Below are 27,746 nucleotides of genomic sequence, written 5' to 3'. Positions count from 1 at the left end.
CACAACAGGAAATAACATAAATGTCCAAAATAATAGGGGAACAAAGTCTAGGATGGTGACGCATATACTGGGCTACTGTATTTAGCATTCACTATGTATGGAAAAGTGAATAGGTGAACGAGTGAGCGAATTCAAACGCAGTTTATGCATTAGGGTCAGAAGTATACACTATGCTGTTCCTGGTCAGAATATAGAACAATGCATGTTCGGCTCTGTATTTATTATACTGTTGTAGCCGACCTTTCATCGGAACTCTGAGGAAAGCATCTTCTGAATGCTGGAAGATATTAAACTTTTAAAACTTTAAAAAGCTGGGTTCTGGGTAAGTATGAAATATCAATGTGTTTCAAGACTTTTTAATTACTATGAACACCCAAAGGGTGGAGGGAAATACAGAACAAAATGAAGATGATGATGATATAGTTTGGACAGTGAAGATAGCAAATGACTCCAGGCTTCTGACACTAATTAGAAGGTGACTACATCAATAAAGGGATTTACCAGTTTAAACGCTCAGAAGAAAAACAGAGATAAAACAGCAAAGATACATTTAATAATAATGTAATTCAAAGTCTTGAGGTTCCGTTCCATAATTATCAAAGTAACACCACAGTTCACTCTCTCTTCAACTGCTATCTGTAATACATGAAAACAAACTGAAACTTCGTTCTGTGCACACTTATGAGGTTTACGCAGAACCTCTAGGCACAGAATAAAAGCAAAATGTCTCAATTACAATTTGACTACTTCAATTCCACAGTCAATCATAAAGCGGCAGAGAGAATGTTTGAAAATAAGAGACAAAAAGAAATAGGCGCAAGCAAGACATAACTGTAGTATAAGTTATATTCTGAAAGTTAAACTGAAATTAGAAGAAAAAAAGCTAAATAAATGCAACTAATTATATAATAATTTGCTTAAATTAAAGACATTTTGTCCAATTAACCATTTTTTACTATATTTATTTGTATTTTCATTTTTCAGGCATGCAAATTCAGTAGTCACATGGTAAAAGACGACAAATTGTGCAGATACAAGTATATCGATAGGTTGTGATGCATGCCCTCAACCTCAAACCCCATGAAAAAAACGATGTAGAGTAAAGATGTCTAAACATTAGGGCAATTTCAGGGCTACGGATACAGTATATATATATACATTTACATTTAGATTTAGTCATTTAGCAGACGCTTTTATCCAAAGCGACTTACAGGTGGGTAAGCAATGGAAGCAACTGGGACAGCATAAGTACAACAAAAACATAAGTGCAATCAAAAAAGAAGACTGGTCTCATATAACCTAACACAGTAGAGCTAAGTTAGTTGTATTCAATATATATATATATTGAAACCCTATTTTAATGGCGGTTTCCCAGACAGGGATTAATAGTCATAGACTAAAATAAATTTTAGAGCTGTCCAGACTGAAAACAACTTGCACTAACATACATTAAAATACATAGGTGCCATTGTGTTTTCTCAAAATGCACACAAGTAATGTTTTTGTAAGACATCTTTGTAAAAAGCTATCAGCGGTACAGATATCTAACAATATAGAGTTGATGTTGAAATATAAAGTGAGAAGTAATGTATTTATTATTTATGTGTTGAAAAGTCTGTTTATATTAGACTTCATACATCAGAAAAATACTTGTCTCTATACACATGTTTCATATTTAAGATGAGGGGAATTTACATACGTTATGGATTTTTGAATCAACATTGTAGGATTTCTGTGAATTAAAACACACAAACCAGCGGTAATAATATCCCACAAATGGAGAAGGGAACAAATGTTCTATGCTCTTCATAGAACATTGAATAGTTATTATATTTTATTTTCATGTGCAGATCTATAAGGAATATGGACACACTTTTCTGACTATGGAAAATCATGTTAAAACATTTTTTTTACTTTGAGACTTCACATGGGCATTTAAATCACAAATATTGACATCTGACCTTTCGGTATGTAGAAAATCTTTGGTAAAGAACCTTTTTTCTTTTTTGGTACTATGTTGGATATAATCTGCAGTCTGGTCCCAAAACACGTAAAGAACCATTATATTAAAGCGCCGCAATCCCAGAAAATGAGTCGCCAGCTTGTGTGCAGAAACTGTCAATCTATTCTTCTTTTTGTAATCTCCTTCAAACCACAACAGTGACACAAAACAGGCTGTTGGCGATCCCAGAATAATCTGACGTCACATTGATTTATTCCTGCCCATGACCGTTCACAGTCTCCGCCTTATGACGGTGTAGCTCCGCCAGAGATACGCTGTCAGCCATTTTCAGACAATAGCAGATGTAGCAACTAGACAGCGACAAAAATGTCGTAGAAACAACAAATGTGTGCTATTGTTGGATGAAAAATTGAATATAAAAGGAGGCCGGGAGGAGACCTTTCTGACGAGCCCGGTTTCATCCCACTGCGACCTCGGGAGTGATTAACGATCAAAAGTCCCGGGCGGGACGCCGAGAACTCTTTGCCCGAGGAAGAAGCACTTTTTTCGGATCGAAAAATCAACATTCACCGGTCCTTATCTCTGGTCCAGAAAGATTTACAGAAACGAGCCAGGACTCGTTGGAAAGGTAACCACCGCGGCATTCAAACAATGCTGATTCACAATGCTCGGGAGCTAGAGGTCCCAGTAGCCAGAAAGTTTGAAAAATCGAAGCTCCGGGACCCCGTGGTCCAGTAGCTCGAGGCGCTGCGACCCCCGGCTCGTTGGTCGGGACTGCCCAGAAGAACAGTGCCCAGGTTGCATAAAGCATCTTAAGTATTTCCCTTAAGTGTGACACTTAAGGGGTGATTTCCCTTCACCAAAGACTATAGGAGAATAAGTTAAGTAAATCTTAATGTATATTTAAGGGCACATTAAAGGGAAAATTACACTTAAGCTACTTTATGCAACGGGGCCCAGGCTCTGGTCAGTCGCCTTCTGGCGAATGTATCTCTGGCTCCTGGGGTCACGGCGAGTCAACGTAGGTCAGTATAGCATGGGTTTCGCCCAAAAAATATTCTCAAGAGTGGATCAGTACCAGCTGTTTGCGATCAAGCTTAATCTCCAGAAGTATTACTCATCGTTTTTAAATAGATTTCTTAAATAATGTGTTTAGCATGTTAGCGGCTGTTGTCTATATGTTCGTGGCTAAACCTGAGACTTTACATTGGTCCAAAGACAGGTGTTATGTTGTAATGTTAGTGGTAAAACGCATAGCGCCCATCGGTTCAGAAGACTTGTGACCGACATAATTTCTGTAAAGCTTATTCATTACAACAAAAGAAAGTTATAGCAGTGTCTTTCTCGATGAGCTCAGTGTTTTCTCGTATGTCCTTAGTGCGACAATATTTAGAGCGGATAGAAACAGAGACCACATTTGTAAGATGACCTGATTAATGATCTTTACATAATGATCTTTTAGAATTTCCACCATATTGCTTTTCTTGATGTCATCCAAAGCACATGTGTAAGCGCTCTTCCTCATATTTTTCATACGTGGAGGGGAGCAGATGCTCATTCACATTTAACGAGACACAAACTAAAACGGCGTGTTTTCACTTGCAGCCACGAATGGCCATGTTCAACATATTGTAATGAAAGATATGTGGTGACATTCTGGGGATACCACTGCACTGACTATTTTTACATTGCAGAAAACATCTGGATTTTCGGCCCTTTAGTGTTGTCAATAATAATTCCATAATAACAATGTATTTATTGGCAATAAAAAGTGAGAACCCCTTTAAATCTGAAGATCCACCCAGACAGAAGACTGTTAACACTCATTAATCATAACACACATCTGTGTCAGCAACAATCCACAGTGTGTACAACATCCTCATCCGGATGACATCTATTCCAGCTAAACAACAGCCATAAGGTGCATGTTCCACCTTTACTGTTTATATATAACACATTTAAAGTTTGCTTCTACGTACAGTTCGAAAAACCAACTAGAATATTCCAGTCAAAAGCTGGAAAAGTGCTGCATACTTCACCTCTCATAAGAACATCGCTTAGTGTGAAATGCACATCTGTATTTTCACTGATTGATCGTTGTGCAGGCTAGGGGAAAAAATGAGGTAGAAAACAAATCTTAGATAAATTATTACTGAGCAGTTCGCCATGCAAACAGTCAAACATTCCAGAATACATGAATGTTGGCTTTGGTCTTATATTTTTAATAACCTGCATCTGAGCAGTTATGGCACCGCTTCCCTGTCCTAACCTGTATTTGACTGCTCTGACCCTAATCTTAAATCCACCTCCACAGGGAGAACTGCTGGAGGTCAGCCAGCCTGTGAATCTTAAATTACAAACGACCTCCAAATGAACCACAGCATCCACACTGATATCCCACTGTACCCTGTCGTTCTCCGCATTGGGATAGTAACAAGTATCTCGTCTAATCGCTCTCCCGCATCCCTCGGACACTCCGGGATGCTCAATCCTGCCCAAATCTGGGGCACTGCTGTAGTCGCTACATGGACAGCCGTGACAGATTTAAAAATAAAAGATTAAATGTGAGCGAGAGGAAAAGCTCAAACCAAACATTCTCAAACACAGCCTACACATGTTAGACTTAATAGCCCTGAAAGAAGCTCAATACAATCATGGTTGGAAATAAATGCAAGTAGTTTTATGTATGGTATGGTATGCTACACTTTGCTTAACATTTTGTAATGGAAATTAATAATTATCATTCCAAAAATGGAAGGAAATATAAGGTAGTTGACAGAATTCAGTCATAGATCAAAGTGATGAATCGGCAGGCATGAAAGGTTTTAAAGGGGTCATATGCTGCAAATACATGTTTTCAGTGTCTTTGGTGTGTTATAAGTTGCCCATGCATGTATTAGACACCTAAAATTGCACAAATTAAAGTGTCGGAACAAAAGATGCATTCTTTCAAAAAGCGAATGCTCATCCAGACCTGCCTGAAAAGCCTTGTGTAACCACACCCCCACAAATCAAGGTCAGTTCGTTGTATGAGTTGACTAAGACTGCCAAAATGAATATGGAAGTTAGGTCATATGTCAATACAATTGCTTTGGAACCTGATGTCACAAATATGATAAGAGGCGTTACATTTCCGCCACACGCTTGCAGTATGCAACCAATTAATACGCACTACAGTGTTTTTGAACCTTTGTTTCAGGTGTGTCATGTCACCCCTTTAATGACAAGTTTGTTATTTCTGTGAGAGCAACCTCTGCACACACTGCTCTTTCATAAATCAAGAGAATTTAAAGTTATAGTTCACCCAAAAATGAAAATTCTTTCATTTACGCATCCTCTTGTCATTACAAATCTATATGACTTTCTTTTGGAAAACACAAAATAAGATATTTTGAAAATCGTTAGTAACCGAAAAGCAGTGCTACTCGTTCACTTCTATTGTATGGAGACAAAACCAATGCAAGTGAATGCCTGTTGGTCTTCAGTTAAGGGATACTTCAGCCAAAAATCTGATGTTTAGTAGATTACTACTATGGCTGTAAATGGCGGGTGAGATCTGACATTCTTTCAAATTTCTTCCTTTGTGTTCAGCAAAACAAAGAAATGTATACAGGTTTGAAACAATCTAAATGATGAGTGAATGACCATAGAATTTTCATGTTTGGGCGAAGTATCCCTTTAACAACTTTAAAATATCTTCTTTTGTGTTCTGCAGAAGAAGTCATACAGCTTTAAAATGACAACAGGTTGCAACCAATCACGTTTTGTTTTGTGCCTCGTCATATTTGCATGGAAATGTCCCAACAGTAACAGACCGCTGTGCAATACATACAAGAATTTTGCATTAAGTCGATCGTAATGAATTCAAATTGTAACCATCGTAAACACAACAGCTTTCTTCTTCAATGATATAAATAATGCAACACACATGTATCCCAGAAATCCTGTAGAATTCAACCATTCAGAGGATTACATCGAATCTGCTAAAGTGTTTCTTTGTAGAAATGTCCCATATGCATCTGATGTTCAGCCAACAGTCCGAGAGTGTTATGTCTGAGGCAGAGACTATGTGAATTTTAGCAATGACCCTGTCGAAATTAGTCTGAGCAATAACACTATTGGTTCCCCATCATGTGTGATGACCCAAAACAAGACCGTGACGAAACCAAACACTTATCATGGAAGAGTGGTGATTTTATACAGCGATAGAGACCTGAGAGAGAGAGAGAGAGAGAGAGAGAGAGAGAGAGAGAGAGAGAGAGAGCAGAAATGTCGAGATAATACAGGGAGATGAAAAATGAGCTTGGGCTCGAAAGAACATGACATGACGAATAACTCTACAGCTTCATAATGACAATGACATGATACTGTGGAAAGAAACACCATCACAAATCTTGAGTTATGTATAGAACAGCCAGAAGAACATAAAAAGAGCACGATGAGCGGAGATTGAGTTTGTATAGATAAAAGGTCAAAGAACTGAGGTAGAAACATCTTGAAAATGAAACAGGAAGAGACTTGGCCACAAAAAGTCCCATCATGCTCGGTTCGGTCACAGTGCGGTAACCTGAGTGCGAGTGATATAGATTGTGCTGAATCAGATGCCATCGCTGAAGGTGACCCTCCATCTTTCCCTTCTACTTTCTCTATTCGCATCCCCATCTTCCATCTATTTCTCTTTTCTTAACCTCTTCCTTAACTTCACCTCTTCAATCTTTCTTTGATTTTTCATTCTCTCTTGACCCTCTTTCTCTCCTCTCAGTTCTCTCTTTGCCTTCTTTACTCCTCTCCTCCGCATCACTTGATATCGATTCCTGAATCTCCCTCCCTCAACACGAGGGCAGCCTCCAGCTCAAGGCTGCGTGGGGGTCTCTTGTAGCAATTTTACAGCAACACGTAAACCCCGCTATCAATACCCATATAGTGGGGACAGATCAATCAACCCTTTGATTTATATTTGGTGTTGTTTCAAGCAACAGACATGTCAAGGTCCATTTGGTCTGGATAATGAAGCGAGGAAGACTATGGCCAGGTATTGACTCTTAGGTTAAATGGTGTGAAGATAAAGAACAATACAATCTCAATCGTGCTTCAGTGATCCATGTTGAGATATTAGAGCTTAAACAGTTTGGGTTATTGACTCATTGATTAGTTTGTTGCTTTTACTCATTTTGACCATCAAAAGGAATGTTGTCCATTTGCCTTTTTTTAATTGATTTAAAAAGTAGTAAAGTAGTACAAATGGAGATTTTGTATCATCTGCACTGTTGAAATAAGGTTACTAAAATTCAGCTGTCAGACTGTATGGTGCCATAAAGAACCAAACTGTTCTGTTGCTCTTCACAAATTAAAAAAGGTATTTTTAGGAAAATATAGCTGAAAAGTTCTTTGGAGAACTAAAAAGTATTCTTCTATATCATTGTTGCTAAAAAATAGTTCAGAAAAATATGAAAAACATTCCTCAGAAATTAACCAACCTCAGGGTATCCCAGATGTAGTGTGACTTCCTTTCTTTAACCGAACACAAACAAATCATTTTACATCTATTTTATATAATTTTATATATATTCAAAATGCTGTCGTTATCTTCTTACATGCGACTAGAAAACACAAAGATCCATCTTTAAAATAATCCAAATGACAGTGGGTTAACAAATGTCTTCTGGGATGGCCTGGGGTTAAATTATCTTTTACTAGAGTGTAGAACACGGATCCAAATTTTTCAAAACACGATTAGAAGGAAAGAGTTTCTAAAAATAAATGTTTTGTTTTTCGTTTTAGCCTGACAGCCCCTGATCATGGTATACCTGTTGAAAAAACAGCTGGTTAGGTAGGTTTGGTAGCATGGTAGTTGGTAGGTACTGGTTTCTGGTTTAAACTGGTCTTTTACTGGTTTAAGATGGTCCTACACCAGCTCATGACCAGTTTAATCCAGCAAATGACCATCTGAAACCAGCTACCATGCCTCAGAACCAGATACAAACTAACCACCATATGCTGTTTTTTTTCAACATGGAGATTATTTGAAATACCTCGACAGCATCAACATTCTTCAAAAAGTCTCCTTTTGATCAAACAGGTTTCAACCTCAATGAGAGTGAGTAAATGAGTGAGTCAGCTCATTTTCGGATAAACTACTCCTTCAAATTATAAATTGAAATGTATCCAATCTATTGCCTCTAGATTTTCATTCTGACAACACGTTTCTTTTGAACGACCTTCACAACAAGTAATAAGACTGGCTGTTATAGATTCAAATAGACATCAGAGAGTGGTGGAGTTGAAACAGATTAGCAGACAGATTGCGCCGGCCTTGAAATGCAAACAGTGGGCTCACACAAGCAGAATTGTCTTGCAGCGTCGTCCTACACCGGCAAGGGTAAACTGCAGCCTCTATCTCTACACATCTCTCTCTCTCTCCTTCAAACACACATTCAACACATCACCTTGAATATGCATCAAGTGAGGTGTGGACTGTACATATAATCGCACAATTAACAACTACGCACAATAAATGCTCTGCGCAGTGGATCAGGATAGTCTCATTAAATCAGATATCAACTCCATAATCAAGATCCGGCTCCGAAATATTCGGCTGAAATGAAATGATTATCAGTAATTGGACAGAAGTTGAATTTAGAAATTAGAAAGGGTGAAGGGGAGACTCCTGGTATATGTTCACACATACGCACACAGACTGTTGTGTAAACTAATGTGAAACGTGTTTCTCGTGGGTTTCGGTCAGATTGCAATTGTTGCTTTATTTGGATCTCTCTTTTTCTCTTTCTCCTAATGAATGATTCATAACTGTAGTATAACCTTGACTCCTATGAGCCTGCAGCAGCTTACTGTTGTGAAGTCTGGGTCACAACATTCATTATTTCAAAATCACATCAGGACAGACACACCCTGCTCGCACACAAACACACCTTCAGCATCTCACCGCCAATTTCTGTACTACACATAAACCAGTCACACACAAATAGCTGCCAAATTAAGTTAAAGTTATATAAATACATTCACACATGCATGCTTTCTGTCAAATGTCACGCTAACCCGAGTAAGCATAATGCAATATTAAGTTTTCAAGTTAATGATATTTCAAACAGTGACAAAAAACTCATTCCAGGATTAACAAAGATAAGTTGTTGTATATTAAATTGTTGTATAGCTATCTGAAAAACAAACTAATAGAATAGATAAGTCTAAATGCAAAACAGATAATTGTAAAAATATTCCAATGTATAAATAAATAATATAAAAATAAACAGCAGAATAAAATAATAAACAAATAACATTATTATTAAGTAAAAAAGGACATTTACATAGAAACCTATACAGTTGGAATGACAAAAAAAATGAATTAAAAGTAATGTACCACGTATGTTTAACTGTTGTATCTGGCAACAAACTCAACGCATCTTTCTAGCATCGTCTCTCCCACACCCACATTTATACTACAAACACTGATATTTGCAGAAAACACTCACCTGCATTGTCGCTGACATACACACATTCTCTTCAAACAACTGAGGCGTTCAAATATCATCCGTTTAAACGCGTCTATATACATTGGTCCGGCAAAAAACTAGATTTGACCGCGACGGCCAAAAATGCTAAAAAGAAATAGTTAATTATTAGATGCGGTGAGATTTCTAACTTTGCACGACTTTAAAATCACTATTTTCTTAAGAACACACAATCTGTACGCGTAGGGGCAGCGCAGATGAGATGCGCACGCCACACTGGTTATAGGGACACTGTGGTGTACAGCTGGTAACGGGACCCGCGAGGATCTGTGAGAAAAAAACGCGGGTGAAAAAAACGCAAATCGGACAGCGCGTTTGCACTTCGTTGACAGTCGAAAACAACACTCACTACCACGAGATCATGGTTTATGGACCACTGACAACTTATGTCCCGAACAAACTGTATGACATCTGCATGTTCTTGTTACAAGCACCATGTGATTTTCACGTCGCAACACGTCTACTTGACAAATCGATGGCAGATTGATCACAGACCAGATCTTACCTTCATAGTTATCGCTTTCTCCTCATTGTGTTTCCTGAGGCTTTGTTAATCCGCGTATTTGTTTTTGACTTTTGGAGTAAATAGGTTGATCGGTCACATTACCGCGGTTAAGCTGAGGATGGCTTCTCAAAGCGCTCGATAAGCAGAACACGGCGACACTATCGATTATGAACTGGAGGACAGTGACACGGATGTCCGGTGCGTCTCGCGGCGTCCGTGAAGGCACGCTGCGGGCAAGCGATGCATGTCACCGGTCCAGAACAGCATCTAGCGCACTGGCGTATTGTTCAATATTCCCAGGCGTAAGCAATAAGGAAAGAACACCGTTATAAGGGTAAGAAGCAATATTGGAGGCGCTGAGGGGAGGGAGAAGAACCGCCCCTTGTGTTACCGAAGCAGGTAGTTTAGCAGTTTTGTTGAAAGCGTTTCTTAGGTCAATGCGGGCACGTGCTATGTGAGAGGGTTTGGGTAAATTTGGGGAACGTTACGTGGAGGTGCCTTTAATTTCGCCATACTGCTTTAATAAATAGAAATGGTTGATGGGCGGAGCCTAATATAATTTGGCAGGTAATTTAGTCTTTACTGTCAAACCTCCGTCGGTAAAGGTTACAGAAGAGGCCGAGTGAGGTGTCTTTGATATTATCCACAGCAGATCTCTACCCAAACTTTAGCAGTAAAATACAGATGGTTCACATTTTTGTCTGTTTGTGAAATGCACGTTGGTTGTTGCAAAACGCTAATATATATTTCCTTCAATTTATTACCACATTTATTTATGTTAAAAAAAGCAAATTTTCACTTCAATTATAAAAACTGTCGTTAATGTAACTTATTTACCTGGGTCACAAGGTGAACTCAAGAAGCAGGTATATTTATAATAACTCTGACAACTGCTTAAAAATTAAAACGTTGTAACTTTAATGCAAAACAATTAGTTAAAAATGAAATTAATGAAAAGCTCAAAAAACACGTTTACTTTTATAAAAAAAAATGAAAGAACGCTAGTTCTGTGTGTCGTGTTGCATTATGGGAACAGCAGTACTTTCGAACCCGACTTGTGTGGAATTATATTACATAAAACTACATTTACCAGCGACCATAATACACAACAAACATGGCGTCGCCGGAGTCGTACCGAGAACGTGAATCAGAGAATAGTAATAATATTCAAGAGGATACGAGCAAAAAGTCCGGCCCGATATCTTTTGGTTTTAGTAAAACACTTGCCAAGACTAAATCCGTTAAGGCAGCGGAGAAAGATTATTTAGTTGAGGTCGAAGGGAAAGAATTAAAAGGGTGAGTTGAAGGCTAATGTTAGCTTGACTAGCACATAGTCTCAATGAACCTTACACGACTTATACGTTTGTTCTGTTAAGATCTCATCGTGGGCCATGTGTCTTTATTTCTCTGTCGTTTTACAGGACCAAACCGGTGGAGAAACCGAAAGAGCTGATCATCCCGCTTATACATAAGAACCGCTGGTACCGGGAGGATGCTGAGCGAGGGGACAAGAGCAGCAAGGAGGAGAGCACAGATCCGTCACAGGAGGACACGGTCGAGTCCCAGGCTGTCAAAGAACTCATCGAAGGTGTGTTACCTGGGACTCCTATCCTTTAAAAAAAGAAGCAACTTATAAAAACTCGTCTGTTTTCAGTAATGGATATTCTAAAACCGCCTACGTGATTAAATTGTTTGGTTTTGGGCATGTGGCGTATTCTTTAAAGATCTGTAGTGGCCAAATATTGCAGGTTTAAACTTAGAAATTCAATAATAAATGAGTTATTGTTATTGTCTATTGAGCAAAGCACACAGGGGAATGTAAATGTATCTCAAATTATTTTCTGAAGTCTCATTCTTTCCCCTGCAGAGTCTCAAAAGCAGCAGGAGATATGGAAGAACGGCCCGCAGACTGATCCAAACATTGCCATTCCTCTTCTCATGCAGAACCAGGCCCCGCAGGGCTTTGAAGATGGAGACAAAGTCAACGTTGAGTTGCGCCCAGAGTCGGTAAGTACTGATTTCTGATACAACCGAGGGACAGATGGACAGCAGTCGTGCACTTGCATTAAACTACTAGTCTAGACAGTATAAATATTTTACCTCCTCTGCATGATGTTGAGCTTTTGTATGAGTTATGAATTGTTAAATTAAAACTGAAAGGCTTTTGCCAGTGCAGAACCTCTTGAGGAATAGACTTCCGATCCTGCACGGTGATGTTTGATGAGATTTGTGTAGATTGCTTTGTAAAGGTGCAACAGTGCTGGGTTTACCATAGCAAATTGTATTGAATTAAGTGGAATACGATCTTTGCATTAATCAGATGAAGCAGAGACTCTTCCTTGGCGATATAAGTGTGGGAATGAGTGGGAGAATGTTAGGGGAGACGAGAGGGCTATGTGTTTTAATCTTTTGGTAGACAGGGATTCAGTGAACCAAGACGAGACTGTAGAGTTTTACTGTGGCTAAGTGTAGGTAAGACTATGGTAGCAGTTACCTTTACATGTGACCTCAGTGTATTTGCATGCCTGAAAGTGATTCAGCAGTACTTGTACATCTAAATAAACGTGTCCAGATTGGTGAATGTTTGAACAGACCATGTTTTCTCTTTGGCTGAAAATCCGCAGTCTGCTTTCACTCTTTTTTTTTGGCCTCTATACAGTGCTGATGAGGGTCACAGAGTCAAGTCCAACATTGGGGACATTCTAAGTGTGGAAATACAAAAATAAATTATGGTTCAAGAATAAATTGGGACATTTTAGTCACATCTCACTTCTATGAACAGTTTTAGTATACCATGACTTAGTTTGCCGTTTGCTGATATGACGTTAAAAATAAAGAAATAAACTGGGTGTAATGATACTGTTAAGCACACAATACATATTTTCAAAAACTTTGGTAAAAATGAGATTTCTAAAAAATTAAGCGTCTTTTAATAATGTTAGTTGTTTTGTAAAATAATTTTCAGCATTCAAGGTTTAATAAACATTCTGAATGTGAATTAATAGAATTTGAATAGTGCTGTTAGTATTATTTATGTACATTTTAATTTAGAAAGTAAAACAATTGTCGTACAGTTCTTATAACTTTATGTATAAATGTTTGTATTGTGATATGCGATACATTGACATATCTATATATTCACATAACTATATGAAAATAGTTTTTACACTTTCCAGTTTAATTACTGTGTTTGTCATTCGCAGCCTGTAGACATTGCGTTTTTTGGACGAAAGTCTGTTAACAGTAGAGATTCAGTAACTAGATAGTTTTTTACATTTTTAGTTTTTAATATTTCTATAATGTACGTTTTCTTTTTTAGGATTCAAATTCTATAAATGTATTTTAGAAAGTAAGCATATGTCTTAATTCATTTTAAAGACCTTGTGAATTTGCCTAATAAGTGCGGTTGTCTTTGTGTTAATGTACCTCCTGATGAAACATGTAACAGGGCAGTTGAATTTAATTTTGTCAGCAAGTAAAGGATTAATTCACTTAAAAATAAAAATTCTCTCAATTTACTTGCCCTCATGCTATCCCGGATGTTTACGACTTCCAACCGTTTTGCTCGTGATAACAGGTTAGCATTTTAATATAAACATTTATTTGTTTGTGGTCATGACATGAGGGTAAAAGAAGTTTGATATTTGCACCTTTAACTGTGATTTACTACTAAATTTGACTGAGCATAAATCTGTGTAGTGCAGGATGAACCTTTTCCCAGAGGAGACTGTAAATCTTCAGTGTGTATGCCATTAGGTGATTAAAGGTGCATGCATATTAATTCTTAAAGATTTAGCAACATGCACAAAATTGTCTTGCACCTCAGGAAATCTATCATTTCAAATCAAGCATTGCTAATAAAATTATAGTCCGTTATTTGTAATGTGTTTTTTTATCATTAGTTTGTGAAGTGTGTGTTCTGCAGCTCTGCTGCTCAAACTGTTTTCCTGTAAAGGTGATGTCAGCACAGGCAGTTCAAGGTCATAGCACATGCAGTACTCTTGTTTCATTTAAATTGTGTATGTAGTATAAGGCGTGTCCTAATGAAATGAGTGATGAGAAACCCCGCTGCCGCATCCAAACAGCTTACTCTGCATCTCTCTCTCCCCCTCCCTCTCTTTCTTTCTTTCTCTCTCTCTCTCTCTTTCTCTCTCTCACTCTCTCTCCTCCTCTCTCTCTTTCTCTCTCCTCTTTCTCCCTTTCTTTCTCTCTCTCTCTCTCTCTCTCTCTCTCTCCCTTTCTCTCTCTCTCTCTCTCTCTCTCTCTCTCTCTCTCTCCCTTTCTCCCTTTCACACTCTCTCCTTCCCTCTCCTTCCCTCTCTTTCTCTCTCTCTCTCGCGCTCTCTCTCTCTCTCTCTCTCTCTCTCTCTCTCTCCCTTTCTCCCTTTCACACTCTCTCCTTCCCTCTCTTTCTCTCTCTCTCTCTCTCACCTCCAGTGTCACTCTCCCCCGCAGTGCAATTCCATCACTTGTAGACTGTAGGCATAACTTGATTAGATTTCGAGTAAATTTTACTTAGCTTGTTTATTCGTTTTCATGAAGAGAGCTGTGATGTTTCATGTCATTATCACTTTCTCTTGAGGTGAAGGGGTTTCTAATGAGTGTTATGTTTATCAATGTCTGAATGTGCTGTTCATTGGGTTGTTTGTTGAGAGTTTGTGTCTGTAAGCTTGTATTTGAATTATGTGATGTTTGAGGGGGGTGCATGTTAAATGGAGAGTTGACGTCCATTGTAATTCAGTCCACAGAGGCGGACTATGACCGTGTTCCCGTGGAGGCTTATGGGATGGCGATGTTGAAAGGAATGGGCTGGAAGGAAGGAGTGGGAATTGGACGCACGTTTAAACAGTAAGAATCTCAGTTTCTGTTTATGAAGGGGTCATGAATAAGGTGTACAAAGATCACTAAAAAGCATTTAAAAAATGCAATGTTTAATTTTTTGGAAAGTGTAATGAAACTTGACTATAAAATGATGGATGCAAACTTGCTTTCATTATTATTTTTTCTTTTTAAAATTATTTCTATAGTGAAATATTTTAGAATATTGCATCGCATCAAAGTACCTTTCCAGTAAATGCAGGGAAGCGAAGATAATATAGATGATATTTTAATAGGATAATATTATATATACATAGAACTAATAATTCAATTATTCATGTGAAAGTGAAAAACAAAATATCTATTAAATATATATCAAATATAAAAAAGATGCAAGGTTATTTTAGTTTGCTAAAATGACTTCTGTTTATTGGAATCTAATTGGAAAAACTTAAACTAAACGAAAAATTGAAATTTTGCCTCAGAATAAACAGAAATAAGTTTTAGGCACAATAATTATATATTTTTTTAAATAAAAACAAGTTAATCTTATATAGCCATATAATAAATAAACAAACAATAGAAAGACAAAACCGCATACACAATTGTTACTAAAATCTAAAAATAAAAGCTAACTAAAAATATTAAAAAACAAAAAATACTATAATACCTCTGAAAAAGTAATACCAAAATATCTATTGTAAAATAAAAAATGTATGTCTAAAAATTTTACAAAGTTAACAATTTTGTTGTTTGTATCATTGATCGTTTGTCATTGGTCTTATTTTATTACATGTTACTGCTTGTAGGATGCTATTTTATTCCAACCTTTACATTGATGTGCTAAAACGAGCTGACACAGTTTATGCTAATAGTTATAAAAGCAATTTTAATTGAATAATTGATCTATAGCACTTCTACTTAAAGCACTTTATATTGTTAGAAATGCATCTGTTCATCTTTGATCTCTTCAGCATCTTCATAGTTTCATCAGTACTTTGTGTTTTTTTGTGTTCTGAATCAATTGATGCTAAATCTCTCTGGAAGTCTTAACTGATCATGTTTTCTTCTGCTGGGATTATTGTAGTGGCTGAAAACATTAATGACGAGAGATTATGATTTTATGTTGAATGCGATGAAGAATTATTTTGGAACCCACTATGACAATCTTTGGCACAGACTGGCTGCACACTCTTTAATCTTTTGTGCTTAAGGGCCCATCTGCCGGCTTGTATGAACATGGCAACACTCAGACTGCTCTTTATTAGGGGCGGGGTCTGACGCACGCGTGTCAAGCGTTTTGCGGCGGTTTTGCATTGAAATCTCGATTACTTGTAATCTAACTAAGGTTATGCTCTGAATTTATGTCAATGTCTATTCTTATCCATCATAACTTGCCCTAATAATTACAGTGCATTTCAAAAGCATCTAACACTATCTGTGTTTTTCCTTTTATACTACATTATGTATGTAGCAATGTAGCATTAAAGAGAAGTGTTTCTTATATTACTTTAAAGTCTAGTCTTTAAACTAGAGAGAGAGAGATGCAAAAGAAACTGCAGAAGCCATCATACCCTGGCATGTACAAATGATTAAAATGAAACTTGACATGCTGGATTTAAATGATCTTTCTTTTTCTGTCAAAAAGATGGACAGCATTTACAATCATCTGTCAATGTTTGAAATTCTGTATGACAGAAATAATTCTGTTAACGTGAGATGTCTTTATAGTTCCTCCTCAAACTATGTAAAAAATTTGTTTCATCATCTCTGTCCTCTCTCATCTATTTCCATTAGAGATGTGAAGCCCATAGAGCACCAGTTAAGGCCTAAAGGAATGGGTTTAGGTGCCGATCGCTCTGCCATTAAGGATCTGGAGCCCGGGCGTCCCAAACGCCCCCCTAAACCTGGTGATGAGAAGGGGAATGAGGAGGAAGCTCTGGTTCTGGGGCCTGGAGGATATGTGCTGGTCCTGGCAGGAGCACATAAAGATCTGTATGGGAAGGTGAGAATAATATTACTGATGAATCTCTGCATTGCATTTTTGTGTCTGTCAATAAATATTCTAGAAAAGAGATGGATACAAAGCAATATTAAGGCCAGATTGTTTTTCTTTCAATATTTGGATTCAATGAATAATAAATGTGCCCACTTGATTGATTTACAGAAGGTTGCTGGCTCCCCCTTGTGTCATAATTCAAATCTGTAGTTTAGAAAAGTACTTATAGTAAATAAATATTTTGTGAATAAAATGTATCATTTTTAGAATACATTAATTTTGGTTTATCTCTTTACAGATAGATGGAGTGGATCCTGATAACGCCAGAGTTGTTGTCAAACTTGCCATTGGAGGAAAGACTGTGACCATCATTCAGCACTCGATAAAACTGGTCACACGCAAGGAGTATGAAAAATACAGCAGAGACATTAGTAAGCAATACTCTAAAACACTTATTCTTTACAAATAATGTACAAATAATACTTTTACCCGCCCATAATAGACTTAAGCTTATGTCATCAGAAATAAAAAGTTGCTTTAGAGGCAATTACAGTTGAAATTTTCTTTTAAATATTGTAAAAAAAAAAAAAAAAATCAATATGATCAAACGATCAATAAGAAAATAAATAGGGTCGATATTGTTTCATGGGGTCTTTAAGTTAAATAACAACGAAATTGACTGTGTTCGATGCAAGGCGAGCTACTGGGAAAACAAGCTTTTTGGGTTTGAGCGTTTCAACCCAAAACATCACCTGGTCTCCTGTTTGTCTGTAATCGAAAGTTATGTGATCTGGGATTTACATTTCTCTCCGGCTAGTTTGTGGATGTGAAACTGATTTACACATATGCTTCTATGTAAACTAATGTGAATACATTTAAACTGCTGTGTTGAATTACTTACTTGAGATTGACAGTCAACAAATACCAAATATCTTTCTATACCAGGTCGCCTTAGCAAAGCCCACAAAGACAAGGAGAAAGAGAGAGAACGGGAACAGCAGAGAGAGCGAGAGCAGGGGATAAATGGCAAAGATGAAAGAGGAAAAACAGACAGAGGGACAGACAGAGATCGAGATCAGAGGAAAAGAAAACACAAAGAATCAGAAACAGACAGGTGAGACACCAGACAAACAGTCTCTAGTGGGCGCTATGTTCAAAGTAATCAAGTAAATTCAGGATTTTACAAATGGAATTTATCTACTTTACTTTTTTTAAATAGACATTTATTGCAATTTGAAGAATGTAAACCAAAAGATGTTTGATGTTTTTAAATAATGTTTACTTTTATAGGAAAAAAAGAATTTGATTTGAATTGGTGAGGGGTAGCATTTATGCTTAAGTCGCATTACATGCAGATACTAAAAAAATATATATACAACGTACCTACTGTATAAATGCTATTTAATTGTTCTTTTAAAGTTGATATTACTTTAAAATGCATGATGTAAAACATGTCCAATTATATATACATTGAGTGATGTGAAAAAGTGTTGGCCCCCTTTCTGATTTTGTATTTTTTTTTCATGTTTGTCACACTTAAATGTTTCAGATCATCAAACTAATTTAAATATTAGTCAAAGATAACACAAGTAAACACAACATGCCATTTTTAAATAAAGGTTTTCATTATTAAGGGAAAAGAAAATCCAAAACTACATGGACATGTGTGAAACAGTGTTTCCCCCCCTGTTAAAGCATAACTTAACTGTGGTTTATCAAACTTAAGTTTAATTTCTCTAGCCACACCCAGGCCTGATTACTGCCACACCTGTTCGAAATCTGAAATTCACTTAAATAGGAGCTCCCTGACAAAGTGAAGTAGACCAAAAGATCCTCAAAATCTAGAAATTATCCTGCAATCTAAAGAAATTCAGAAACATATGAGAAAGTAATTGAGATCTATGAGTCTGGAAAAGTTTAGAAAAACATTTCTAAAGCTTTGGGACGCCAGCGAACCACAGTCAGAGCCATTATCCATAAATGCCGAAAACATGGAACAGTGGAGAACCTTCCCAAGAGTGGCGGACCGTCCAAAATTACCCCAAGAGCGCAGCGACGACTCATCCAAGAGGTCACAAAAGACCCCACAACAACATCCACAGAACTGCAGTCATCACTTGCCTCAGTTAAGTCAGTGTTCATGACTCCACCATAAGAGAGACTGGGCAAAAATGGTCTGCTTGGCAGACGAAAACCACTGCTGAGCAAAAAAACATAAAGGCTCGTCTAAGTTTTGCCAGAAATTATTTTGATGATCCCAAAGACTTTAGGAAAATACTCTGTGGACTGACGAGACAAAAGTTGAACTTTTTGGAAGGTGTGTATCATATTACGTCTGGCATAAAAGTAACACCGCATTTCAGAAAAAGAACATCAAACCAACAGTAAAATATAGTGGTGGTAGTGTGATGGTCTGGAGCTGTTTTGCTGCTTCAGGACCTGGAGGACTTGCTGTGGTAAATGGAAACATGAATTCTGCTTTCTACCTCGAAAGGTAGAAGGAGAATGTGCGGCCATCTGTTCGTGACCTCAAGCTGAAGCGACCTTGGGTTCTGCAGCAGGACAATGATCCAAAAAGCACCAGCAAGTCCACCTCTGAATGGCTGAAGAAAAACTAAATGAAGACTTTGGAGTGACCAAGTCAAAGTCCTGACATGAATCCTTTTGAGATGCTGTGGCATGACCTTAAGAAGGCGGTTCATGCTCGAAAACCCTCAAATGTGGCTGAATTAAAACAAATCTGCAAAGAAGAGTGGACCAAAATTCCTCCACAGCACTGTAACAGACTCATTGCATGTTATCGCAAACGCTTTATTGCAGTTGATGCTGCTAAGGGTGGCCCAACCATTTATTAGGTTTAGGGGGCAAACACTTTTTTAAACAGGTCCATGTAGTTTTGGATTATGTTTTCCCTTAATAATGAAAACCTTCATTTAAAAACTGCTTGTTGTGTGTGTTATATTTGATTAATATTTACATTTGTTTGATGATCTGAAACATTAAAGTGTGACAAACATGCAAAAAAACCACAAAATCAGGAAGGGGCAACACTTTTACACATTACTGTACGACCAGAAATCGTAGCTTTGCATTAAGCATTGACACTTATATTAACACTCTTATTGTCATTCTAATTGGGTGAGCCACATTTACACACCTGTGACGGTGTCACTCCACATCTATTAAATTGAAAGTCTCCTGAGTTGCAATGTATTCGTTTTTAAACTTACAGAGAGAAACCCCCCCCTCCAAAGGAGTCCCGGCCCTCTCCTCCAGCCCCCACATGGCTCCAAAGAGACCTCCGTGTGCGTTTCATAGACAAAGCATTTAAAGGAGGCAAATACTACAACTCAAAGGTAGCTCAAAGGAGCCTGGTAGAAACTGATCTGTTGTCATCTTTCAGTATTGGAATGGTTATTTATTTCTTGTTCTTGTGTTTAGATGACAATTGAGGATGTTCTAACACCCTACACCTGTGTGTGTCGTACAGAAGAAGGAAGGCTGCTAGACGGTAGGGGCACATTTATATGTCTTATGTCTAAGGGCATTTTCACAGACGTGCATTTCATAATGGATATTATATGGCTCATTTGTCCCATTAAGATATTAGACAGAAGATGCTGGAGACCATGGTGCCCAAGAATGACTCGGACTCCATTATGGTGGTAGTTGGGGAGCACAAAGGACAGGTAAATGGATTGACTTGCTTTTTTTGTATTGTATACTATACAACATGTCTGTTTCCAATTCAAGAATTTCATGTATTTCATCAAAAGTCCACCCCAGAATGCACGGCAATACGCAAAAATGTTTCATACAAGTGAAATGTTGCAAATTTTAAATTTAATTAGGTTTCACAGAGACTGTTTAGCTTAAGCCGGGACTATGCCTTTCAGGAGTCTTCAACCGGGGGTCCTCCAAGGTGTCCGCTAATTACAATTTATTTACAGGCATCTTTTTGTTAAAAATGTAATGCATTGGTACAGAAATATTATAATCAATGTTCTCTTTAAGGTGCACACGAGCACAGGTAGGCGGACTCATTGAAGCTCCCGCGCATTGCAATTTTAACTTGCGTGCGGGCAATAACATCAATTCAGGCAGCGGATGTTCTCAAAAATACAAATTAAACGGTTCCAATTTCCTGCCATTTGCTCCCTGAAATGCATTTCTTCTATGCATACAATAAAAATTGTGTTTTGCAGGTGGGCCGCATCCTGAAGAAAGAGCGAGAGAAGTGTAGAGCCATGGTTCAGCTGGAGCGTTACGAGGAGCGGGTGTTTACTTATGACTATGACGCCATCTGTCATTATGTGGGCGGAACAGAACACTGAGCAGCCAATGGGATGACACAACACACCTCTCATCTCCAGCCCTGTCCGAGTGGTGATTTGCTGTTTTTGTAGTGACCAACATATCATATACCTTCACTGTTTTAATACAACCAAGACCTAATTTATTTTGTTAGTTGTGGTGCTGTTTTTAATGCAAGTTTAGACCTAAAAGGGGAATTCCTTTGTGGTATAGAGATGAAATAAAATTTCAATAATTGAAAACCATGTTCTAGAAACGATCTCTCCTAAGTAAAGACAATCTTATATTGCCAAACTTCGTTTTGCATAGTCTTTAATATGATCAATGCAGGTCATGCCATTTTTCTGTGTAGTGGTATAATGAACACGGGTTATTCTTGTTACTTCAGCATTTGCTACTGACCTGAGAAATATATTGGTCTTTTTTGACCTGTTGTTTTTATGAAAAAGAATATCATACTGTCCAGACTTTCACTTGTGATTGTATTTGGGTTTTTATAGAGAAAATTTAGTTCATTAAAAAAACATAACACACAGTTCCTTTCATGTTATCTTTTGATATTAAAATGTCATTGCTAAAATAATGTGCCCTGATCTCTGAATTACTGAGTCATCGCAGAAACACACAAAAACTGACAAAATGTTTATTAAGAAGTGTATGACATGTTCAACCATCTTTTGTTTTTAAATTGTATAACACATGGTTTATTTACAAATGAACCTATTTCTGAAGTAAAAAAAAATCAGTTAACAGTTAATAAATGTACATGTCTTAAGACACTGTCCTTGTTCAGTCATCATCACTGTCGTCATCGTCCTCCAGGCGTTTGACGTTAGCAGCATTTGCCCTGAGAACAGCTCCAGGACTGGGGTACGGTCTCTGCTGGAACAGCGGTCCAGCTGCCGTGGTGTCTGCTCCTGTCTTTGCCTCATTGCGTTTTGGAAGGCCAGAGGACCATAAGCCCCTTAAACCGACATCAACAAATTGTTTTAATTGTGTATATTATACATAATGATGGAAACAGAACTTATTAAAGCTTGTGGTCATTACATTAAATGCTAAAATTGTTGGAAATATAACAATTTTTAAGTCTGCATGCAAAAACAAAAGTCATGAATTGTGTATATAATCCTCCCAAAATCTAAATATTGACCTTAAGCACATAATCTCTCATTAAATAACATAAGAATACTATGTTAATTAAATATGTACACATCATTATTGTATTTTGTACACAATGCCAACATCTTATGTCTTAAAGACCGTCTTTCTGATTTGTTTTAGGGAGAAATGTGACTTGGAAATGTTTTTGTGAGATTTAAACAGTCCAAACGTTACCAACATGTATATTACCTTGGTGCATCAGAATAGGCGCTGGGATCCATGGGATCCATTTCTTCTTGTTGCGGCTTCCAACTTCCTCCTTGTTGTAAAGGTTATTAAAATTATGTTGAGACATTTACAAATGACATATAGAGACTGTTAAACTGTTTTTGCATGAATTACCTCTTTTTGATTTATTGTACGGGGCACTTTCATCTCTCCTTGAGCGTCTGTCTCGATCCCTGTCTCTGTCCCGGTCTCGATCTCTGTCCCGTACATCGTCTCTGTCTCGATCACGCTCCCTTTCTCTGTCCCTTTCTTTTTCTCTCTCCCTCTCTCTTTCTGACTTCTCCTGGTGGTTGTCCACTTTCTCATGTCCAGTTTCACCTTGGAAGCAAAATGCAAATATTTAAAGCCATCATCCCCATCATGTGTCTTCATATTAATCTGTGATTCTCATACTTCCTCACCTTTCTGTTTTTTGGCTGCTTTCGTGATGACAGCAGCAGAGTCATTAGGGGACAACCAGCTCACTAAATCTGTTTCTACATTCCAGTAGTATGGAAGCCCACTAGGGAAGAGCCAAGATGACTTTGAATACAAGGGATGAAAACATTTGACATCTTTTACAGTTGACTAGCAATATTAAGGGAGGAAGTCATTGATGGACTTACCACGTCGAGTCAAAAACTTTGTACCAATTGGTCGGTAAACTCTCAAGTCTTGTAGCCTCGTAGTCCACGTTGTTATCGTCATAGTCTTCAGCGATGATCTCCTCTTCGGCGTCTAGTGGTGGAGAATTGAGGTTATGTAATATAATAAGAGTCTGAAATTAACAAGAATTATGTTTAATGAGTAATTTACAAATATAAGGTGTCTTACCCTGGTCTGCATGTTTCACGATGCCTCTTTTAGCAAGTTTTGCAAGTAAAGCTGGAGGCAGAGGCATCTGCAGAAAAAAAATATTTCAGTTAATAAAGGCAGTTAGACTAGTGTTAATCGACAACGCGTAACCTTAACTGCGGTGGCACAATATAAACACAGAGCTTTACCGGGCGGTGTTCTTTCTATGTCGGTGATAAAAAATATAATACATGCAAGTTTAGATATAAATATACAACAACAACTGCATGTTTTACCTTTATAATGTAAAATTGTTATTAATCTAGCCAACGATTCATTGAAAGAAGCCAAACGCCCCGGTCGCAGAGAAATGACGTCACAACAGTGTGGCTTGACGTCATGTAACGGGACTGGACATATATTTTGTTGTTTTTTTACATCTTAAATTGTATCATTGTATAAAAGTATTATATTTTCAGCTATACGTTAATGTCGTGGTGTTAAAATAGCTTTTTAAACAAACGCAAGTTGAATAAGTTTAACAGATTTAGTTATATTTGGTACCACTAACCAGAAGGGGGCGATAAAAACATTCGTATTTTAGTATTGTTCCTTATTATTCCAAAACATTATCTCGATTTATGGTCTGTAAGTATTAAGAGCTAATATTTTGTTTATAAAATATTTAAAATGTCATAACATAGCTTTATACAGCCTCATAGAATTCCACGTCGGACTTGAATTACTTTATTTTTTATATAAACAAATTATATAGATTTTATGCAATCAAACATCAGAAAAATAAGCCCACTAAGCAAAATGATTAATGTTACAGTATTGTATAACTGAATATGTTATAGGTGTATTTACAATTCTATGTTTAAGATAAGAAATTATTTATATAGATTGTATGCAATCAAACATCAGAGAAATAAGCCCACCAAGTAAATAATTGATGTTCCAGCATTGTATATCTGAATATGTTATGGGTTTAATTAAGTCTTTATTTGGGGGTCCGCAAAGCAATGTACACTACTCAAAGGGGGCCTTATGACAAAAAAGTTTGAGAACCACTGCTGTAACGCCATTATGAAAGTTGTCTCAATCACAAGATCACTGATACATAATCCAACATTCATACCACAAATGAAAAGAGTAGTTTTGATACAAAACAGGGGTCTTTATTAACAACAAATCTCATACTATCAGTATTAGCAAGTTCATAGTAACAAGTGACATATGCTGGAGTGTTTAATGGCTGATATTCATCTCGTTCTCCTCATCATCATTTGCAGAAAATGAAGAGAAGCAGACTGGCTCACACTCTAATGTGTTCAGGTTCACGAGGCAGGCTGTCTGTGTGCTGCTGAACTCTGGGATTGCTAACAGGAGTACTTCTTGACCTTCAGGTCCTGATGTGACAAAAGTTAAACAAACAGATCATAGCAAAGCCTTGAAACATACGATTAAATCGGTTATAAATACTACAGTTATTACTAAATATTTGTTTATTTACCTGTGACACATTTACATTGGTAGCTGGGAGCATTTCCACTGAAGTACACATGGGGGCAGTCCTCCAGAATGAACGGATCTTTCTTATAGAATGGGTAACAACCTAAACATTTTAACAGAGCATGTCAGAGCAATCAATATTTCCACATTGCATTACAAAATATATATTTAAACACAATGAAAAGCACAAAAATATGTTTTATGCTTTTTTACTGAACACTGATTGCCATTCATGTACGATGTAATCTAAATCATTTTGAGAATGAGAAAGTCCAGACCTAGTGTATCCGGAGCAGTAGGGGCCAAATGACGGAGCCTCAGTGTGCTCTCAAGAATCTCCAGGTGATCGTCAAGACTGCTGTACTTCACTATATCACTGACATTCTGTCCTGCTGTGCCCAAGAACCTGAGGGTTAAAAAAAAAACTATCAACTACAGTTCACCATCATCTCACCATTGATATACATGATCTGAATATGATGTAGTAATACCTCAAAGGTAACTTAACACTGTTTATGACAGCTATGAGAGGACGTCACTGCTCACTCACCGGACATCATCTATGATGGCTTGGTAGGGGTTGCTGACCAGCTGCAGGGTGGGGTATGGTACAGACAGAGGGAACATACAGCGATGGAGAGGCTGCTGGGGGAGGGTGTAATTTGTGGGGTCATTCTGTCCGGGCATGACATCCACAGGTACAGAGGCCTGTAAAAGACAAATCAAAGAGGATACAGAGACTTAATAAATAAAATCAAAACTAACTGGGACATAGGTAGCATAACTTGACTGAGAAATACTCACCACTAGCTGAACAAGAAGCTCATCCAGTAGTCTGATAGCCTCCACACTCCCAGCCTGAGTCTTCTTAGTCAAATACTTAGCCTTCACATGGGGAAGAAGAATGGAGAAGATGGAGAAAAAGTTTGGAGTAATGCTGCACATTTTTTTTTGCTTTGGACTGCCTGCAACATATAACACATCTGCACACCTTGGTTGTGGAGTCTTTGTCCTGAGTGCTCCGACTCAACAGATTTCCAGCAAAAATGACTCTGGAAATAGAAGCTGCTCCATTCTGCTCCCCCTGGTCTCCAAGATGACCTGTTACCATGTCAACCAAAAGCTGCAATCCCATCATGCTGTCTGCTCCGCTACCGTTCAATCCCAAGCCAGAGGCGAGAAGCACAAACCTGAAGGACAAGAACAACAACAAAAATTACAGATGAAAGCAGATGGTTAAAGACATATGAAACGTATATTTCAGAAATGTATTCTTGATTTCAAATAATTCAAGAACTGATTTATTCGTGTCAACTTTCATAAGATGCCGTCTATAGTCAGAGAGGTTAGGTGTTTGTGTACCTGTTTGAGTTAGGAGGCTTTCTGGTTGGCTGTGGAGGCAGGTCAGCCACGCAGAAGTCTTCAACAGTAAATTTACCATCATTTTTCTCAGCACCCATAATGGCAATTACACTGCCTGAAAAAAATCAATGGCATGATTAATGAGATGCACCTAGTATGCATTAACGTATAACCAAACATACTGTACATAACAACATAAGGTACTTCAAAACACTTTATTGTAAAAAGACCCGTTTATAAACACATCTAGGTATACACAAACAGACAAACTTTGCTGTACTCATTCGGTCCCCTGTGGTGGAATGAACTACCAGCTTCCACCCGAACTGCAGCATCCTTCACAACTTTCCAAAAACATCTCAAAACATACCTGTTCTGCATTTATTTGACTAACCAATAACTGTCTGTCTGTGTAAAAAATTTTGTTGTTCATTCTCTCCTCTGCTTACTCCAGCTGTAATCCCCCTAGAAGAATGGCCTTGCAAACTAACAGTACTGTTTAGCGTGTTGACAAAATGTTTACATGTTCTCCTACTTGGAACTCGCTTCGTATAAAAGCATCTGCCAAATGAATAAATGTTAATGTAATGTAATGTATCTCACCTGTAACAAATTTGGGAGTGTCTATATTTCCCTCAAGTTTAATCCTCTGCAGTTCATCCTCCAAAATAAGCTCATCTGATTGGCTGATGTATTTTGTACGTGGTGGCTGGGGCAACAAATTATGCTGGGATACAAAAGGAGATATGAAGCATTTATGACAGGAAAATAATAGCTAGTGGTGGTGTTCAGGCATTTACATATTTGTATTCAGTCATTTATCTCGTAAATAGTGAACATCAAATAAAGACAAATACAACACACTAGTAGTCACATCAAATCAAGAACTAAAATAACCAAATACCTCTTCACTGATCTCCTTTAGGATGGAGGGTTGCAGCTCCATGTGTTTGAATAAAGTGCCCACTATTATACAGTGTTCACCCATCTGCAGATCACACAGCTTCCTTACTGGCACGGCAGAACCTGCAACACATATCCGCTGAGGTCATACAGATTATATTTAATATCGTCAGTAAAAGACAAGGACACCCTTTCATTCACTGACCCCACTTCTGCGTGGCTCTGTCTGCGAGGATCTGTCTCATCTGCATCAGTCTGGTGGCGTAGATGTGCGCGTACTGGCGGCTGAAGCTGCGGTCCCCGATGCGAAAGTGCTCCGAGCCGCCGCTGTATGAAGGCTCATGGCGATCAAACACGGGCTCTTCGTAGCTCGGAGGATTTAACAGCGTTTCTTTGGGCACAATCACGTCTGAAAACATGACTGATGACATGTGACAAGAAAAAGACAAGACGTTTCATCACATTACACTCTTTCTACTGCTTCTGATACAACTGACTGTATGCTTGTAGCATCATTATACTTCTTACCTCTTATTTGTTGTTTTGTTGATTGTGTTGTAAATCAAGGTCGACTGAGTGGTAATTTGAACAAAATAAACAGAAAAACAGATCGACCTCCTCTGTGTTGATTTTTGGCATCTCCCGCTAAATATTTCACCTATGACCGCAAGA

The 27,746-nt window shown here is 37.8% G+C and overlaps 4 protein-coding genes across 4 annotated transcripts in view; 1 reads left to right on the top strand and 3 right to left on the bottom strand.

The window, feature by feature from the left end:
• LOC130407097 (membrane-associated guanylate kinase, WW and PDZ domain-containing protein 1) overlaps window positions 1-9,713 on the bottom strand; it is a 67,770-nt gene extending 58,057 nt beyond the window's left edge. Inside the window, 1 exon segment of the mRNA XM_056729757.1 lies at window positions 9,454-9,713. Within this exon segment, the coding sequence (XP_056585735.1) occupies window positions 9,454-9,536 (83 nt within the window). The 5' untranslated portion in view covers window positions 9,537-9,713.
• Window positions 9,714-11,111: 1,398 nt separating this feature from the next.
• gpkow (G patch domain and KOW motifs) lies at window positions 11,112-21,635 on the top strand. Its single transcript, XM_056730063.1, has 11 exons — window positions 11,112-11,293; window positions 11,419-11,585; window positions 11,865-12,004; window positions 14,739-14,845; window positions 16,613-16,820; window positions 17,113-17,245; window positions 17,760-17,928; window positions 20,047-20,170; window positions 20,256-20,325; window positions 20,418-20,503; window positions 21,020-21,635. The coding sequence occupies exons 1-11, from the start codon at window positions 11,112-11,114 to the stop codon at window positions 21,146-21,148; spliced, it is 1,515 nt and encodes a 504-aa protein (XP_056586041.1). The 3' UTR covers window positions 21,149-21,635.
• Window positions 21,636-21,755: 120 nt separating this feature from the next.
• On the bottom strand, window positions 21,756-23,682 carry pqbp1 (polyglutamine binding protein 1). Its single transcript, XM_056730064.1, has 7 exons — window positions 23,591-23,682; window positions 23,334-23,400; window positions 23,126-23,237; window positions 22,922-23,022; window positions 22,635-22,838; window positions 22,482-22,551; window positions 21,756-22,092 (listed from the first exon to the last, which is right to left on the bottom strand). The coding sequence occupies exons 2-7, from the start codon at window positions 23,398-23,400 to the stop codon at window positions 21,918-21,920; spliced, it is 729 nt and encodes a 242-aa protein (XP_056586042.1). The 5' UTR covers window positions 23,591-23,682; the 3' UTR covers window positions 21,756-21,917.
• Window positions 23,683-24,453: 771 nt separating this feature from the next.
• pold2 (polymerase (DNA directed), delta 2, regulatory subunit) lies at window positions 24,454-27,742 on the bottom strand. Its single transcript, XM_056729481.1, has 11 exons — window positions 27,603-27,742; window positions 27,280-27,495; window positions 27,076-27,197; window positions 26,775-26,898; window positions 26,172-26,286; window positions 25,801-25,999; window positions 25,614-25,694; window positions 25,360-25,517; window positions 25,088-25,215; window positions 24,811-24,912; window positions 24,454-24,706 (listed from the first exon to the last, which is right to left on the bottom strand). Exons 2-11 carry the CDS (start codon window positions 27,491-27,493, stop codon window positions 24,546-24,548), a joined length of 1,404 nt encoding a protein of 467 aa, XP_056585459.1. The 5' UTR covers window positions 27,494-27,495; window positions 27,603-27,742; the 3' UTR covers window positions 24,454-24,545.
• Window positions 27,743-27,746: the final 4 nt, after the last annotated feature.

The sequence above is a fragment of the Triplophysa dalaica genome, chromosome 18, assembly GCF_015846415.1.
Source record: "Triplophysa dalaica isolate WHDGS20190420 chromosome 18, ASM1584641v1, whole genome shotgun sequence".
NCBI classification, from domain to species: domain Eukaryota; kingdom Metazoa; phylum Chordata; class Actinopteri; order Cypriniformes; family Nemacheilidae; genus Triplophysa; species Triplophysa dalaica.
The sequence above is the reverse complement of the archived record's forward strand: the minus strand, read 5'-3'. Positions and strand labels throughout refer to the sequence as shown.